We start from the raw sequence: 17,312 nt of genomic DNA on the forward strand, positions 1-17,312 counted from the left end.
TCATGATGTGAGCTTTTCAGTTCTTACGGTAAACACTCGAGATAACCGATAAACTGATAGGCGCCGCCTCGTTACAGTCGCCTGTGGAGCGAGGGCAGGGTGCGGTCATGTGACGTGGCAGCGGCGGAAGACCGCAGGTATATAGCGAGCAGAGCGGGAAGGCTGGGCCGACTATTGCTGCCTGCGCTGCGGCTTCAACGGCTGACGGGGCGCTGCGTGTGTGTTTGCTGACATCACTCCTCCCTGACTCTCGGGTGAGTAGAGGCTCTGCGCGACGTGCTCGTTCGCTGTCACAGTTTATTGATGTAGTGAGAAAGTGTTGTACTGCTCCGTCGGTCGATTACCGGAAGGCATACGACAGCATGCGCAACCTAATACTTTCCAAAACGCCGCAAATGGAAACTGGATTCTTCATGGGCTCATATGTCTGGAACTTCTGGTGATAGACAGCTAGGGCCAAGTGTTTTGTACAGCCCTTGGGCTAGAGACCACTTGTATACCCAACAGAAGGATTGTCCTAGTGTCACTATCCTACAGTTCAGGGTCAAAGTATTTACATTACACACAAATGGATCAAAACGGTTGGTCCTTTTTGTATTTGATGTGATCTACAGTGGGCCTTAAGGGCTTACGAAGGCACCATTAGTTCATGGACATGTCCTTTGAAAATCACATACAATGATGTTGTACCATTTTTTTCGTACCAAAACACACTCATTCCACTTCATACTGCTTAACAGCGTTACGCCTAGGTATTTCATTGACGCTGCTAATACTTATTCGAACATTACGCGTTTCTTTTTCCTACTCATCCGCACTAACTTACACTTCTCTACATTTAGAGCTAGCTGGCATTCATCACATCAATTAGAAATTTTACACTGAAGACCCAAAGGAACTGGTACACTTGCCTAATATCGTGTAGGCCCCCCGCGACCACGCAGAAGTGCCGCAACACGACGTGGCAGGGACTCGACTAATGTCTGAAGTAATGATGGAGAGGACTGACACCAGGGCTGTCCATAAATCCGTAAGAGTACGAGGAGGTGTCTTCTGAACAGCACGTTGCAAGGCATCCCAGATACGCTCAATAGCGTTCATGTCTGGGTAGCTTGGTCGCCAGCGGAATTGCTTAAACTCAGAAGAGTGTTTCTGGAGCCACTCTGTAGCAATTGTAGCAATTTTGGACGTTTGTGGTGTGGCATTGTCCTGCTGGATTTGCCCAAGTCCGTCTGAATGCAAGTTGACATGAATGGATACAGGCAATCAGATACGATACTTACGTACGTGTCACCTGTCAGAGTCGTGTCTAGATGTACCAGGGGTCCGGTATCACTCCAACTACACAAGCCCCACACCATTACAGAGCCCCCCCCCCCCCCCCTCCGTCTTGAACAGTCCCCTGTTGACATACAGGATCAAGGGATTCATGAGGTTTCTCCATAACCGTACACGTTCATCCGCTCGATACTATTTGAAACGAGACTCGTCCGCCCAGGCAACATCTCCCCAGTCATCAAATAGTCAATGTCGGTGTTGACGTCTAAGGCGCTGCAGTCATGGACTGTGCGGCTGGGCCCGACGGAGGTTCGAATCCTCCCTCGGGCATGGGTGTGTGTGTTTGTTCTTAGGATAATTTAGGTTAAGTAGTGTGGAAGCTTAGGTACTGATGACCTTAGCACTTAAGTCCCACAATATTTCACACACATTTGAACATTTCGGTGTTGACGGGCCCAGGTGAGGCGTAAAGTGTGTTGGGCAGTCACCAAGGGTACACAAGTGGGCCTTCTGCTCCGGAACCCCATATCGATGATGTTTCGTTGAATGTTTCGAACGCTGACACTTGTTGATGGCCCAGCACTGAGACCTGCAGCAATTTGCGGAAGCGTTGCACTTCTGTCACGTTGAACGATTCTCTTCAGTCGTCGTCGGACCGTTCCTGCAGGATCTTTTCCGGCCGCAGCGATGTCGGAGATTTGATGTTTTGCCGGATTCCTGATATTCACGGTACACGCGTGAAATGATCGTACGGGAAAATCCCCACTTCATCGCTACCTCGGAAATGCTGCGTCCCATCGCTGTGCCCCATAGCTCGTGCGCCAACTATAACACCATATTCAAACTCATTTAAATCTTGATAACCGGCCATTGTAGGAGCAATAAGCTCTCTAACAAGTGCGCCAGACACTTTCTGTCTTATATAGGCGTAGCCGACCGCAGCGCCGTATTCTGCCTGTTTACATATCTCTGTATTTGAATACGCATGCCTACACCAGTTTCTTTGGCGATTCAGTCATCTTGCATCCTCTTACAATCACTAGATTTAGATGTAGATGTAACCGTCTACATCTACATCTGCATCTACATGGATACTCTGCAAATCACATTTAAGTGCCTGGCAGAGGGTTCATCGAATCACCTTCACAATTCTCTATTATTCCAATCTCTTATAGCGCGTGGAAAGAAAGAACGCCTATATCTTTCCGTACGAGCTCTGATTTCCCTTATTCTATCGTGGTGATCGTTCCTCCCTATGTGGGTCGGAGTCAACAAAATATTTTCGCATTCGGAGGAGAAAGTTGGTGATTGCAACTTCGTGAGAAGATTCCGTCGCAACGAAAAACGCCTTTCTTTTAATGATTTCCAACCCAAATCGTATATCATTTCTTTGACGCTGTCTCCCATTTTTCGCGATAATACAAAACGTGGTGCCTTTCTTTGAACTTTTTCGCTGTACTCAGTCAGTCCTATCTGGTAAGGATCTCACATCGCGCAGCAGTATTCTAAAAGAGGACGGACAAGCGTAGTATAGGCTCTCTCCTTAGTAGGTCTGTTACATTTTCTAAGTGTCCTGCCAATGAAACGCAATCTTTGGTTAGCCTTCCCCACAACATTTTCTGTGTGTTCTTACAAATTTAAGTTGTTGGTAATTGTAATACCTAGGTATTTAGTTGAATTTACGGCTTTTAGATTACACTGATTTATCGTGTAACCAAAGTTTAAAGAGTTCCTTTTGGCACTCATGTGGATGAGCTCACACTTTTCGTTATTTAGGGTCAACTGCCACTTTTCGCACCATTCAGATATTTTTTCTAACGTTTTGCAGTTTGTTTTGATCTTCTGATGACTTTATTAGTCGATAAACGACAGTGTCATCTGAAGACCACGGAAGATTGTCTCCAAAATCGTTTATATAGATAAGGAACAGCAAAGGGCCTGTAACACTACCTTGGGGAACGCCAGAAATCACTTCCGTTTTACTCGATGACTTTCCTTCAATTACTACGAACTGTGACCTCTCTGACAGGAAGTCAGAAATCCAGTCACATAACTGAGACGATATTCCATAAGCACGCAATTTCACTACGAGCCGCTTGTGTGGTACAGTATCAAAAGCCTTCAGGAAATCCAGGAATACGGAATCGATCTGAAATCCCTTGTCAATAGCACTCCGCACTTCATGTGAATAAAGAGCTAGCTGTGTTTCACAGGAACGATGTTTTCTAAACCCATGTTGACTGTGTGTCAATAGACCGTTTTCTTCGAGGTAATTCATAATGTTCGAACACAATATATGGTCTAAAATTCTGCTGCATATCGACGTTAAAGATATGGGCCTGTAATTTAGTGGTTGGGTTGGGATTGGGTTGATTGGGGGAAGAGACCAAACAGCGAGGTCATCGATCTCATGGGGATTAGGGAAGGACGGGGAATGAAGTCGGCCGTACCCTTTCAAAGGAACCATCCCGACATTTGCCTGGAGCTATTTAGGGAAATCACGGAAAACCTAAATCGGGATGGCCGGACGCGGCATTGAACTAATTTAGTGGATTACTCCTACTACCTTTCTTGGTGTGACCTGTGCAACTTTCCAGTCTTTGGGTACGGATCTTTCGTCGACCGAACGGTTGTATATGATTGTTAAGTATGCAGCTAATGCATCAACATACTCGGAAAGGAAACTAATTGGTATACAGTCTGGGCCAGAAGACTTGGTTTTATTAAGTGATTTGAGTTGCTTCACTACTCCGAGGATACTTACTTCTACGTTACTCGTGTTGGCAGCTGTTCTCGATTCGAATTCTGGTTACAGTTACAGTTCATTTGTCACAGACAACCTTTACTGGTAGTTGCTTGACAATGCATCGTATACAGGGTGTTACAAAAAGGCACGGCCAAACTTTCGGGAAACATTCCTCACACACGAAGAAAACGCTTACTTTCCATGTTAGAGTTAATTTTATTACTTCTCTTCAAATCACATTAATCATGGAATGGAAACACACAGCAACAGAACGTACCAGCGTGACTTCAAATATTTTGTTACAGGAAATGTTCAAAATGTTCTCCGTTAGCGAGGATACATGGATCCACCCTCCGTCGCATGGCATCCGTGATGCGCTGATGCAGGCCTGGAGAATGGCGTATTGTATCACAGCCGTCCACAATACGAGCACGAAGAGTCTCTACATTTGGAACCGGGGTTGCGTAGACAAGAGCTTTCAAATGCCCCCATAAATGACAGTCAAGAGGGTTGAGGTCAGGAGAGCGTGGAGGCCATGGAATTGGTCCGCCTCTACCAATCCATCGGGCACCGAATCTGTTGTTGAGAAGCGTACGAACATTTCGACTGAAATGTGCAGGAGCTCCATCGTGCATGAACCACATGTTGTGTCGTACTTGTAAAGGCACATGTTATAGCAGCACAGGTAGAGTATCCCGTATGAAATCATGATAACGTGCTCCATTGAGCGTAGGTGGAAGAACATGGGGCCCAATCGAGACATCACCAACAATGCCTGCCCAAACGTTCACAGAAAATCTGTGTTGATGACGTGATTGCACAATTGCGTGCGGATTCTCGTCAGCCCACACATGTTGATTGTGAAAATTTACAATTTGATCACGTTGGAATGCAGCCTCATCCGTAAAGAGAACATTTGCACTGAAATGAGGATTGACACATTGTTGGATGAACCATTCGCAGAAGTGTACCCCTGGAGGCCAATCAGCAGCTGATAGTGCCTGCACACGCTGTACATGGTACGGAAACAACTGGTTTTCCCGTAGCACTCTCCATACAGCGACGTGGTCAACGTTACCTTGTACAGCAGCAACTTCTGTGACGCCGACATTAGGGGTAATCGTCAACTGCACGAAGAATTGCCTCGTCCATTGCAGGTGTCCTCGTCGTTCTAGGTCTTCCCCAGTTGCGAGTCATAGGCTGGAATGCTCCGTGCTCCCTAAGACGCCGATCAACTGCTTCGAACGTCTTCCTGTCGGGACACCTTCGTTCTGAAAATCTGTCTCGATACAAACGTACCACGCCACGGCTATTGCCCCGTGCTAATGCATAAATCAAATGGGCATCTGCCAACTCGGCATTTGTAAACATTGCACCGATTACAAAACCACGTTCGTGATGAACACTAACCTGTTGGTGCTACGTACTGATGTGCTTGATGCTAGTACTGTAGAGCAAGCACAAGTCAACATAACCTTCCTTCAATTCGGCCAACTGGCGGTGAATCGAGGAAGTACAGTACATACTGACGAAACTAAAATGAGCTCTAACATGGAAATTAAGCGTTTCCGCACACATGTCTACGTAACATCTTTTCTTTATTTGTGTGTGAGGAATATTTCCTGAAAATTTTGGCCGTACCTTTTTGTAACACCCTGTATATATTGAGTGTGCTGTGTGAGGACAAAGGACTGCTCAGTGACTCCGTGTTTCAGACTCGTCCACAATGGAAGCAGCTACGGAAGTTGCGGAGACGGCACCCGTGCCGCCTGGCCTGGGAGACCTCCTGGACGCGGGGGACGGCGCCGTGGTGACGCTGGTGGCGGGCGACACCAGGCTGGCGGCGCACAGGGCCGTCCTCGCGGCCAGGAGCCCCGTGCTGGCAGCCACGTTCCAGCACGACACGTCGCACGTCACCATCACGGACGCGGAGGGCCCGGTGCTACGCCAGCTGCTAGCCTACTGCTACACCCTCCAGGCCCCGCAGCTGCCCAGCATGGCTCCCCAACTGCTGGCAGCTGCCGACAAATACGGCTTGTCGGGCCTGAAGGACGCGTGCGAGCAGCAGCTGGCCGCACGGCTGCACGTGGAGAATGCGGCGACCACGGCTGTGCTCGCGCTGAGCCACTCTTGCTCCAGGTTGAAGGAAGCCGCTGTCGCGTTTATAAAAACCCACACCTACGAGGTGGTGATGACGCAGGGCTGGGCGGATGCTGTGGTCAGCCACCCTCACGCTGTTGTGGAGTTAACTTGCCTGATTACAGAGCCACCTGCACCAAACAGGTATGCACATAGTCACTTATTCTCCCAGATTTGTGCATGTATCTATCTATGAGTCTACACTCCACAGCACATTGTGATGCCCTTACCACTGAGCTTCCTTAGAGGGCCGGCCGGGGTGGCCGAGCGGTTCTAGGCGCTTCTGTCTGGAACCACGCGACCGCTACGGTCGCAGGTTCGAGTCCTGCCTCGGGCATGCACGTGTGTGACTTCCTTAGGTTAGTTAGGTTTAAGTAGTTCTAAGTTGTAGGGGACTGATGACCTTAGAAGTTAAGTCCCATAGTGCTCAAAGCCATTTGAACCACTTTTCCTTAGAGGTGGCTGAGCTATGAGCCATACAGCTGCAGAAGTCACGTGCATGTGTCTCAAAATGCTTGCTTTACCTTCTCTCAACAGCTTCATCATGTTGTTGTTGTGGTCTTCAGCCCGGAGACTGGTTTGATGCAGCTCTCCATGCTACTCTATCCTGTGCAAGCTTCTTCCATCTCTGAGTAACTACTGCAACCTACATCCTTCTGAATCTGCTTAGGGTATCCATGTCTTGGTCTCCCTCTACGATTTTTACCCTCCACGCTGCCCTCCAATACTAAATTGGTGATCCCTTGATGCCTCAGAACATGTCCTACCAACCGATCCCTTCTTCTTGTCAAGTTGTGCCACAAACTCCTAAGCCGGCCGAAGTGGCCGTGCGGTTAAAGGCGCTGCAGTCTGGAACCGCAAGACCGCTACGGTCGCAGGTTCGAATCCTGCCTCGGGCATGGATGTTTGTGATGTCCTTAGGTTAGTTAGGTTTAACTAGTTCTAAGTTCTAGGGGACTAATGACCTCAGCAGTTGAGTCCCATAGTGCTCAGAGCCATTTGAACCATTTGAACAAACTCCTATTCTCTCCAATTCTGTTCAATACCTCCTCATTAGTTATGTGATCTACCCCTCTAATCTTCAGCACTCTTCTGTAGCACCAAATTTCGAAAGCTTCTATTCTCTTCTTGTATAAACTCTTTATTGTCCATGTTTCACTTCCATATATGGCTACACTCCATACAAATACTTTCAGAAAGGACTCTCTAACACTTAAATCTATACTCGATGTTAACAAATTTCTTTTCTTCAGAAACACTTTCCTTGCCATTGCCAGTCTACATTTTATATCCTCTCTACTTCGACCATCATCAGTTATTTTGCTCCCCAAATAGCAAAACTCCTTTACTACATTAATTGTCTCATTTCCTAATCTAATTGCCTCAGCATCACCTGAGTTAACCCGACTACATTCCATTATCCTCGTTTTGCTTTTGTTGATATTCATCTTATATCCTCCTTTCAAGACACCATCCATTCTGTTCAACTGCTCTTCCAAGTCCTCTGCTGTCTCTGACAGAATTACAACGTCGTCGGCGAACCTCGAAGTTTTTATTGCTTCTCCATGGATTTTAATACCTACTCCGAACTTTTCTTTTGTTTCCTTTACTGCTTGCTCAATATACAGATTGAATAACATCGGAGAGAGGCTTCAACCCTGTCTCACTACCTTCCCAACCACTGCTTCCCTTTCATGTCCCTAGACTCTTTAACTGCCATCTGGTTTTTGTACAAATTGTAAATAGCCTTTCGCTCCCTGTATTTTACCCCTGCCACCTTCAGAATTTGAAAGAGAGTATTCCAGTCAACATTGTCAAAAGCTTTCTCTAAGTCTACAAATGCTAGAAACGTAGGTTTGCCTTTCCTTAATCTTCCTTCTAAGATAAGTCGTAGGGTCAGTAAGTGTTCCAGCATTTCTACGGAATCCAAACTGATCTTCCCCGAGGTCGGCTTCTACCAGTTTTTCCATTCGTCTGTAAACAATTCGCGTTAGTATTTTGCAACTTTGACTTATTAAACTGATTGTTCGGTAATTTTCACATCTGTTAACACCTGCTTTCTTTTGGATTGGAATTATTATATTCTTCTTGAAGTCTGAGGGAATTTCGCCTGTCTCATACATCTTGCTCACCAGATGGTAGAGTTTTGTCAGGACTGGCTCTCCCAAGGTTGTCGGTAGTTCTAATGGAATGTTGTTAATGGTTATGCCTTTCAAATTTCTGTGTTTGTTGTTGTAATGTATTCAAGCTGTCCTATCGAAGAGTTCTGGTATCACTCCAGCATTACTGTTGACCCTTGTACATAACTTTAAATACTTGTGATTCGTTTTGAGGCACCTGTTATTCGTTATGATAAGCTAGAGCTGACGAGACCTCCGGAGAAGCAGTGTGTAAACTGATTATTGCACCCACTGTTGTCATAGGCAGTGTATGTTCTGCGTGTATTATCCTTGTAGAGAGTCCCTAAGCAGTCCTGCCTATAGTAAGCAGCTATCTAGTCCGTACTTGAACTTGCTCACCTATGCTGTGTCTCTCTGTGCAGCCCGCCAGCCACTACAGAGGGTGGACCAGCCACTACTGAGGGTGGACCAGCCACTACAGAGGGTGGACCAGCCACTACAGAGGGTGGACCAGCCACTACAGAGGGTGGACCAGCCACTACAGAGGATGAGGGTGCTATGCCAGCCACTACAGAGGTTGGGCCCACCCCTGCCTCTCACCGCCAGCTCCCCTGCGACCCCAGCCAGGCTCACGTCACAGCTGCGCTGCCCACGATTCCCCAGCGTACAGCTTCGCCTGATGAAGCCACAGCCTCCCCCATGCGGTGAGTTGCGTCACTACATGTTCACATACTCCACACTCATAATACCACTTATTGTGGTGTTAATCAAGTATAATGATCAAAACATTAAATCTCGCTATATTTTGATAAAGTGTAGTTCACATTTGTCTAGAACAATTGCTCGTTTCATACATTTGGGTGTGCTGAATTTTGACGTTCGAGTCATCGTGTATAAAAGAGATTTTCGGCATCCGTCCTCAGCTTCATTGTGTGTATTATGTTCCATTCAGAATATAAATACACTAAAAAATACGACGTACCAGGACAGAATTATCGAAATGGGACAGAAATTGATAGATGTCTTGTACAAACAACTGATTACACTTTCGAAAAAATTGGATGATTTGTTCGAGAGAAAGAATTTCACAAACTGAGCAAGTCGATAACACGTTAGTCCACCTCTGGCACTTATGCATGCAGTTATTTGGCTTGGACTGATTCAGAGGGTTGTTGGATGCCCTCCTGAGGGATACTGTGCCAGATTCTGTCCAAATCTCGAGCTGGTTGGAGGGACCTACTCATAATCCTCCAATCGTTGTCAACTGGGGAAAGATCTGGCGACCTTTCTGGCCAAGGTAGGGCTTGGCAAGCATGCAGACAAGTAGCAGAAACTCTCAAGATGTGTGGGTGGGATTATCTTGCCGAAATGCAAGCCCAGGATGGCTTGCCATGAAGGGCAACACAATGGACGGTAGAATATCGTTGACACACCGTTGTGCTGTAAGGATGCCGAGGATGACAACCAAAGGGGTCTCGCTATGAAAAGAAATGGCACCCCAGACCATCACTCCTGGCTTTCAGGCTGTGTAATGGTCGCGAGTCAGGTTGGTACTCCACTGCTGTGGTTGGTTCTCCACTGCTGTCTGGGGTGCCTCCAGACACGTCTACTGCCTGGAATCTCACTGACTGGAGTAGAATTGTCTTCAGTTACGAGTCCCGCAACCAGCTGAGCCCTGATGAACAGTGAAGACGCCTGGACAGTGGGGGGATACCAATCTGCTTGCCGCCTACCAAATGGTAGGACAATCAGGAGAGATAGTTTGCCAAGCCATTTCTTTTCATAGCAGGACCCGTCTGGTTGTCATCCATGACACCCTTCACAATACAGCGATACGTCGACAATATTCTACGCCCCATTTATGTTACTCTTCACGGTAAGCCACCCTGGGATCACTTTTCAGCAAGATAATTCCCGCCTGCACACGGCGAGAGTTTCTACTACTTGTCTTCGTGCTTGCCAAACCCTATCTTGGTCAGCAAGGCCGCCGGATCTCTCTCCAATTGGGAACGTCTGGAGCATTATGGGTAGGGCACTTGAACCAGGTCGGGATTTTGACGATCTAACGCGCCAGTTGGACAGAGTTTGGGACGATATCCCGCAGGAGGACATCCAACAACTCTATGAATCAACTCATTGTTGCCAATGCATTATTGACCTGCTCAGTCTGTGAAGCTCTTGCCAGATAACGTCATCAGATGTCTTTTCTAGATCTGCAAACGCAATATAAGTTGGTTTATTTTTCTGTGATTGCTTTTCGACAAGGAGTCTCAGTGCCAGAATCGCTTCTATGTGATTGCTTTTCGACAAGGAGTCTCACTGCCAGAATCGCTTCTATTGTTCCCAATCCCCTTCTGAAACCAAACTGATCTTCATTCAGCATACCCTCCACCTTCTCTTCAAATCTCTTCAGAACAATTTTTTTTTTTTAGAATTTTTGATGCATGTGATATTAGGCTCAAAATTTAGTACTGTTCACATTTTGTAGCTGCAGCGTTCTTTGGTATAGGAACAATGACGCATTTCTGGAAGTCGGTCGGTATGTCTCCTGTATTATAGATAGACCTAATACGTTTAAGCAGCATCGGTTTCATCCTGTCACCAGCATTCTTTATTAGCTCTGCAGGGATGTCATCAATACCCATTGCTTTGTTGTCCTTTAATTCTTTGAGAGCTTTGTCAAATTGTTCTTGCAGAATGTCATTTCCCTTGTCATCTTCATCTACTTGCTCTTCTCTTCCTATTTCTTCCTCCGAAAGAGGTGTTCCAGCATACAACTCCTCTATGTATTCTTTCCATCTCTTCACGACGTCTTCACCAAACAGCATTTTCCCCTCTTTATTTTCTATTGTGCCAGAGAGTGTTATTTTACGCTTGTTAAGAAATTGATTTGCTGTTCTGTAGGCTAAGTCAGTTCTTTCGTATTTTCTTCCACTTCCCTGTACATTTCCTCAAAAAAATTTTCTTTTGCTTTCGTAGCTTCTCTGTTAACTAAATTCCTTAGTATTCTATATTCAGCTTTTCCTTGTGCATCAGTTACATTTTTTTGAATAATCTCCTGTTCTCTATAAGCTCAATAATATCTGTTGTAATCCATTTCCTCTTGTTTTTGTCATAATTGTCAGAGCACCAAGATCAATCCCGAATATATGAATTGTATGAGCCAGTAGTAATGTAATTTGTTTATACAGACTCATTTCCAATTGAAACGGCTAAACCAGCTTCTACATGTTTGTACAGCGTTGATAGGAAGAAAACAGTGTTTGGATGACGGATTGCAGATTTATCAGCTGTAACATCTCCATTGGCCGAATAAGAAAAGGACTTTATTTTTAACTGCCTTTATAAAGAATTTGCTTCATTTTGCTCTTAACCACATGTAAACACACAGTTTGTGGCGTCGGTATAAAGGAATAGTCTTGTAGGATCGTCATAGTGAGGTTGTCACATGCCAATGACAAGATGGTATTTTTCGATATTACATCGATGCTGCGAGATATACAGTGTGTTCAGAAAGCCAAGATTACTCTCAGATCCTACAGGTTTTGTTGATGCATTGAGACACAATGCATCCCCAAGAATCTTCTTAAAGATAGAGAGAAGGAATGTGTGTGAATGTGTGTGTGTTTATTGTTTATAGTAGGGTATAAGAATCTCGATGTTTTGTGCAGGAACCTTCCTGGACGAGAGAGAGACGGGAGGCTGATACAGGCAGCTAAGCAGGGGACAGTGGAGGCGCTGCAGGAGCTCCTTGCGACAGGCGCAGACGTGGGGGCGAGAGACGAGAACTGGAGCGGATGGACCGCCCTCCACTGGGCAGCATACTGGGGAGATGCGGAGGCGGTGAGGTGCCTGGTAGATGGCGGGGCCCAAGTGGACGCCAGAGACCACAGGAAGATCGCGCCTCTGCATTTGGCTGCATTCAATGGCCACACGGCCGTGGTACAGATGCTCCTGGCGTCCTCTGCTGATCCCAACTCCAGGCACCATTGCGGAGGGACACCTCTGCACGCGGCAGCACACAGTGGCCACGCAGACGTGGTGGCTGTGTTGCTGGAGGCAGGAAGTGAGATGCGAGCCAGAGATAACATGGGGAAGACCTCCCTGGACTACGCCAGGCTGAATAAACACCAGCACCTGGAAGAGATGCTATTTTGAAGCTTGCAGACCTGTAATATAATTATGTGGAATAAAACAAAAGTTTGCTACATGACTTTCCATTACATTTAAAATAAATAATACAAAAATAAATCCTCTCATCATTCCTTTGTACCTATCATTACCTAGTGGATAAAACTACTGCAATAGACACTGTAACAAGAGCGATAAGGGGAGTGGTCCTTAAAGTAATGTAAATAACCTTTCTTTTGATGAAATGGTCAGCACTACATTTCTTCAGAAACCTAAACAAAAATCAACAACAGCTGAAAAATACTCCATTACCAATAAGCTCTAGACCTCTACTTAAAACGTGTTTCTCATGGCATACAAAATTTTCATATAACTTACAGAACTGTAGCCACGTGATGTCTTCGACAGTCCCCAATATTTTGACACATACGCACCCAATCACTTTTAGGACACAAACGCAGAACTGTCAGCGGTTATTGATGACATCACCAGGCTTCATCCCTGTAACATGTTACAACCTGTCCTCTACATTATTTGACTACCGAAAATTAGTTGGTATGAGCCTGTTAAACTTGTGTAAATTGCACCATACCCACGTTACTGTCATATAAGCTGTGTGGCTTTACTTTGGCTTTAGGAGAGGTAAAGGCACCAGAGAGGTGGCTCTGATGATCTACCTGATAATGAAACCAAGAATGAAGAAAAATGAAGGTATGTTCATAGGATTTGTTGACCTAGAAATAGTGTCTGATAGTGTTAAATGGGGCAAGATGTTCGAAGTTCAGAGAAAAATAAGTCAGAAGACTGGATGACCAAGAATGAAGTGCTTATATTAAAAAGTTTGTTAGACGGAGATAAAGTCTTTTGTTCCTACTGTTCAATCTACACTGATCAGCCAGAACGTTATGGCCACCGGCCTGCTATCGATATAAACCTATACAGGCGATAGCAGCGTCACCTGGCGAGAAACGACTGCTAGTGAGATACACGCACGGTGCATGCAGTGTCAGTGAGTGTGGTCTCCCGTGTGTAGAATGGGGAACGCGCCCTATCTATCTGAGTTGGACCGAGGACAGATGGTGATGGCTCACAGACTTGGTACGAGCATTTAGAAAACTGCACGACTTGTCGGGTATTGGAGGAGTGCTGTGGTAAGTGTTTCAGCACGTGGCGAAACCAATGTGAAACCACATCCAGACATCGTGGAGTTGAGCGACCACCTCTCATTATAGATATTGGACGTCGTAAGCTAGGCAGACTCGTAAAACAAGACAGGCAGCGAAATGTGGCGGAGCTAGCATCAGACTTTGATACTGGGTAGAGTAGAAGTGTGTCTGAACATGCAATGCGCCCAGCACTTCTAATAATAGGCCTCCACAGTTGACAACCTGTGCATGTGCCAATATTAATGCCATGATGTAGACAAGTACAACTGAAATGGGCACACGACCATCGGCACTGGACGTTGACGCAGTGACAGAGTGTTGTGTGTTCCAATGAATACCGATACCTTCTCCGTCATGTTGTTGGGAGGGCGCGAAGCCGTCGTCTTCCAGGGAAACAGCTCCTTGATACCTGCACTGCAGGACAGGGACAATCTGGCAGCGGCTCCATTATGCTCTAGGGAACATTCACGTGGGCATCCATGGGCCCACTGAACCTCGTGGAAGGCACCATGACGGCACACTGGTTGCAGAACATGTACACATGACAATTACGTTTCACAGCGGCAGTGGAATGTTTCAGCAAGATAATACGCTGTGTCACAAGACAGGAGTGTGATGGACTGGTTCGAGGAACATAGAGGCGAGTTCCAATTGGTGTGCTGGCCCATCAGCGCGCCAGATCTGAACCAGATCGATCACGTCTGGGATGTGATTGAATGTGGCATCCCCAGAATTTACGGAAGTTAGGTAACTTGTGTGTGCAGATGTGGTGCCAAGTTCCTACAGTGACCTAACAAGGCCTCATTGTTTCCGTGCATTGGTGCATCACTGCTGTTATCCATGCCAGAGATGGACACACTGTCTATTAGGTAGGTGGTTACAATGTTCTTGCTAATGAGTGTATATACTGAAGAAGCAATAAAGGAAATAAAGGAAAGAGTCAAGGGTGGGATTAAAATTTGGCCTGAAAGGATATCAAAGATACGTTTCGCTGATGACACTGCTATACTCAGTGAAAGTGAAGAAGAAATACAGGATCTGAGGAATGTAATGAACAGTTGAATGAGTACAGACTGTAGATTGAAAGTGAACCATAAAAAGAGAAGAGTAATCAGGGATCAGCAGAAATCAGAGAAGTAAGAAATTTATCATGAAAATTGGTAATCATGAAGTAGACCAAGTTATGGACTTCTGCTATCTTGGAAGCAAAATAAACCATGGTGGACAAATACATGAAGACATAAAAAGCAGGCTAGCACAATCAAAGAGGGCGTTCCTGGTCAGGAGAAGTCTACTGGCATCAAACGTGGATCTCAATTTGAGGAAGACATATCTGACAATGTTCGTTAGGAGCTCAGCATCACTGCACGGGATTAGCTGAGCGGTCTCAGGCGCTGCAGTCATGGACTGTGCGACTGGTCCCGGCGGAGGTTCGTGTCCTCCCTCGGGCATGGGTGTGTGTGTTTGTCCTTAGGATAATTTAGGTTAAGTAGTGTGTAAGCTTAAGGACTGATGACCTTAGCAGTTAAGTCCCATAAGATTTCACACACATTTGAACATTTGAGCTCAGCGTCATATGGTAATGAATTATGTACAGTGGAAAAAGCAGAAGAAAATCCAAGCATTTGAGATGTGGTGCCACAGAAGAACGTTGAAAATTGGATGGACTGATAAGATAAGGAAAGGTGTGGTTCTCTTCAGAATCGGCGAAGAGAGGAACATATGGAAGAATAATGGACAGAATGATAGGGTTTAAGTTGACATCAAGGAATAACACCCATGTTATTAGAGGGAGCTATAGAGAACTAAAGCTGTGGGGAAAGACAGAGACAGGAATAGCCCCTACATCCAGCATATAATTGAGAACACAGAATGCAAGTGCTACTCTGAGGTGGAGAAGTTGTAGCAGCACAGGAATTCGTGGCGTGCCACATCAAACCAATCAGAACACTGATGATCAAAAAAGAGAACAAAGAAGATAAACTGTGTGATTAGAGGTTACAATGTCTCTATAGTTCTTATGTCAGACTAAATTTACATCTGTGTCTGCAGTACATTGACAGTATGTATGTTTAATTACAATGTGATATTAGTAGCATTATCCACATATTATCACAAAACTATGACCTGAATCATGTTATCAGTTCATTTTTAATTAAAGATAATGAAAAAACCACCTCAGTTCATTCCTTTACCAACCAGCAATAACGCTGCTCTTACGAAAGATAGCAACATCTGTTAGGTAATACAGACCTTCATTCCCACATTACAGTACCCTATAGCATATTTTCCAGCTTTCGATACGTCCCTAGATCTTGAGTGCGTTTCCTTCGGCAGGGTGTCACTTGGACAGAGCGCCTGCAGGGGCCGCCAAACAACCCGCCGCACAGCAATTCTGGCCGGACAGGCGCCGCTGCCTACAGCGCCCTCACAGTGCCAGCTGTCAGTTTGCCCAACTACTGTTCGCACGAACTCAAAAAAAAAAAAAAAATAAATAAATAAATAAATAAATAAATAAAAAATAAAAAAAAACAGATGGGACAATTTACAAATGAGACATCAATGCCACTCCACCACGAAAAAATAAAAATCAATGATGCTTGTAATACTTTACGAATCCGCAAAATTACTGACCAATATCCCTAACTTCTGTTTGCTGCAGAATCCTAGAACACGTTCTTAGTTCGAATACAATAAACTTTCTTGAGACTGAGAAGTTTATGTCCACGAATCAGCATGGTTTCAGAAGACACCGCTTATGCGAAATTCAGTTTGCCCTTTTCTCGTACGATATACTGCGAACTATGGATGAAGGCAACATGCAGATTTCATATTCCTAGATTCACGAAAAGCATTTGACACGTTGTGCCACTGCAGACTGTTAACACAGGAAAGGGTATGCAGGGTTCCCAGATATGTGAGTGGCTCCAAGACTTCTTAACTAGCACTCAGTAGCAATCCCCTGTTTTGTTATTCGTATTGCTGATCGTATAGTTTTCTTAATTATTTTTCCAAATTCCAAAGTTTTTTGTATCTGTATAGTAATTTTACATCTACATCTACATAGATATTTACCAGCCACCGTACGGTGCGTGGTGGAGGATATCATGTGAGAAAAGGGCAAACTGAGTTTTGCACGAGCTGTGCTTTCTAAAACCATGCTGATTTGTGAAAAGCTGCTTTTCCGCCTCAAGGAAATAGAAATTTACTATATTCAAACTGAGAATATGTTCAGAATTCTGCAGCAAACCAATGGTAAGGATACTGGTCTGTAATTTTGCCCTTCTTATATACAGGAGTCACCTGTGCTTTTTTCCATTCGCTTCAGATTTCGCGCTGGACGAGAGATTCGCTATAAATGCAAGCTAAGTGTGGTGCAAATGTTGTAGAGTATACTCACAAAAATATGTAAAATCGAATTAGGATTCCTCTCGAACCAGAGGACTTACTTGTTTCCAACTCTTTCGGGGGCATCTCGACGCCAGGAGTGCCTATTGCTATGTCCTCTATACGGGAGCCTGTGCGATGGTGGAACGACGGTATGTCTGTACGATTCTTGAGCATGAACGATTTCTTAAACGCGGAATTTAAAACTTCAGCTTCCTTTTACTATCGTCAATTGCCGCACCAGAATGGTCGACAGGTGACTGAATAGAAGTCTTCGACGTGCTTTGTGATTTATGCAGGAACAGAATTTTCTTGGCTGGATCTGCTGCTAAGGTATGGTGGTGG

At 45.3% G+C, this 17,312-nt stretch overlaps 1 protein-coding gene across 2 annotated transcripts; it reads left to right on the forward strand.

The window, feature by feature from the left end:
- The first annotated feature begins 194 nt into the window (after window positions 1-194).
- LOC124616093 (poly [ADP-ribose] polymerase tankyrase-1-like) lies at window positions 195-12,530 on the forward strand. 2 transcript variants are annotated; one of them, XM_047144347.1, is made up of 4 exons: window positions 195-254; window positions 5,740-6,307; window positions 8,706-8,987; window positions 11,955-12,530. In XM_047144347.1, the coding sequence occupies exons 2-4, from the start codon at window positions 5,751-5,753 to the stop codon at window positions 12,439-12,441; spliced, it is 1,326 nt and encodes a 441-aa protein (XP_047000303.1). In that variant the 5' UTR covers window positions 195-254; window positions 5,740-5,750; the 3' UTR covers window positions 12,442-12,530. The 2 variants fall into 2 exon arrangements, with proteins under 2 accessions (XP_047000303.1, XP_047000302.1); XM_047144346.1 differs by lacking the exon at window positions 195-254 and having other exon boundaries at window positions 5,632-6,307.
- Window positions 12,531-17,312: the final 4,782 nt, after the last annotated feature.

Source organism: Schistocerca americana, chromosome 5 (assembly GCF_021461395.2).
Source record: "Schistocerca americana isolate TAMUIC-IGC-003095 chromosome 5, iqSchAmer2.1, whole genome shotgun sequence".
In the NCBI taxonomy this organism is placed as follows: domain Eukaryota; kingdom Metazoa; phylum Arthropoda; class Insecta; order Orthoptera; family Acrididae; genus Schistocerca; species Schistocerca americana.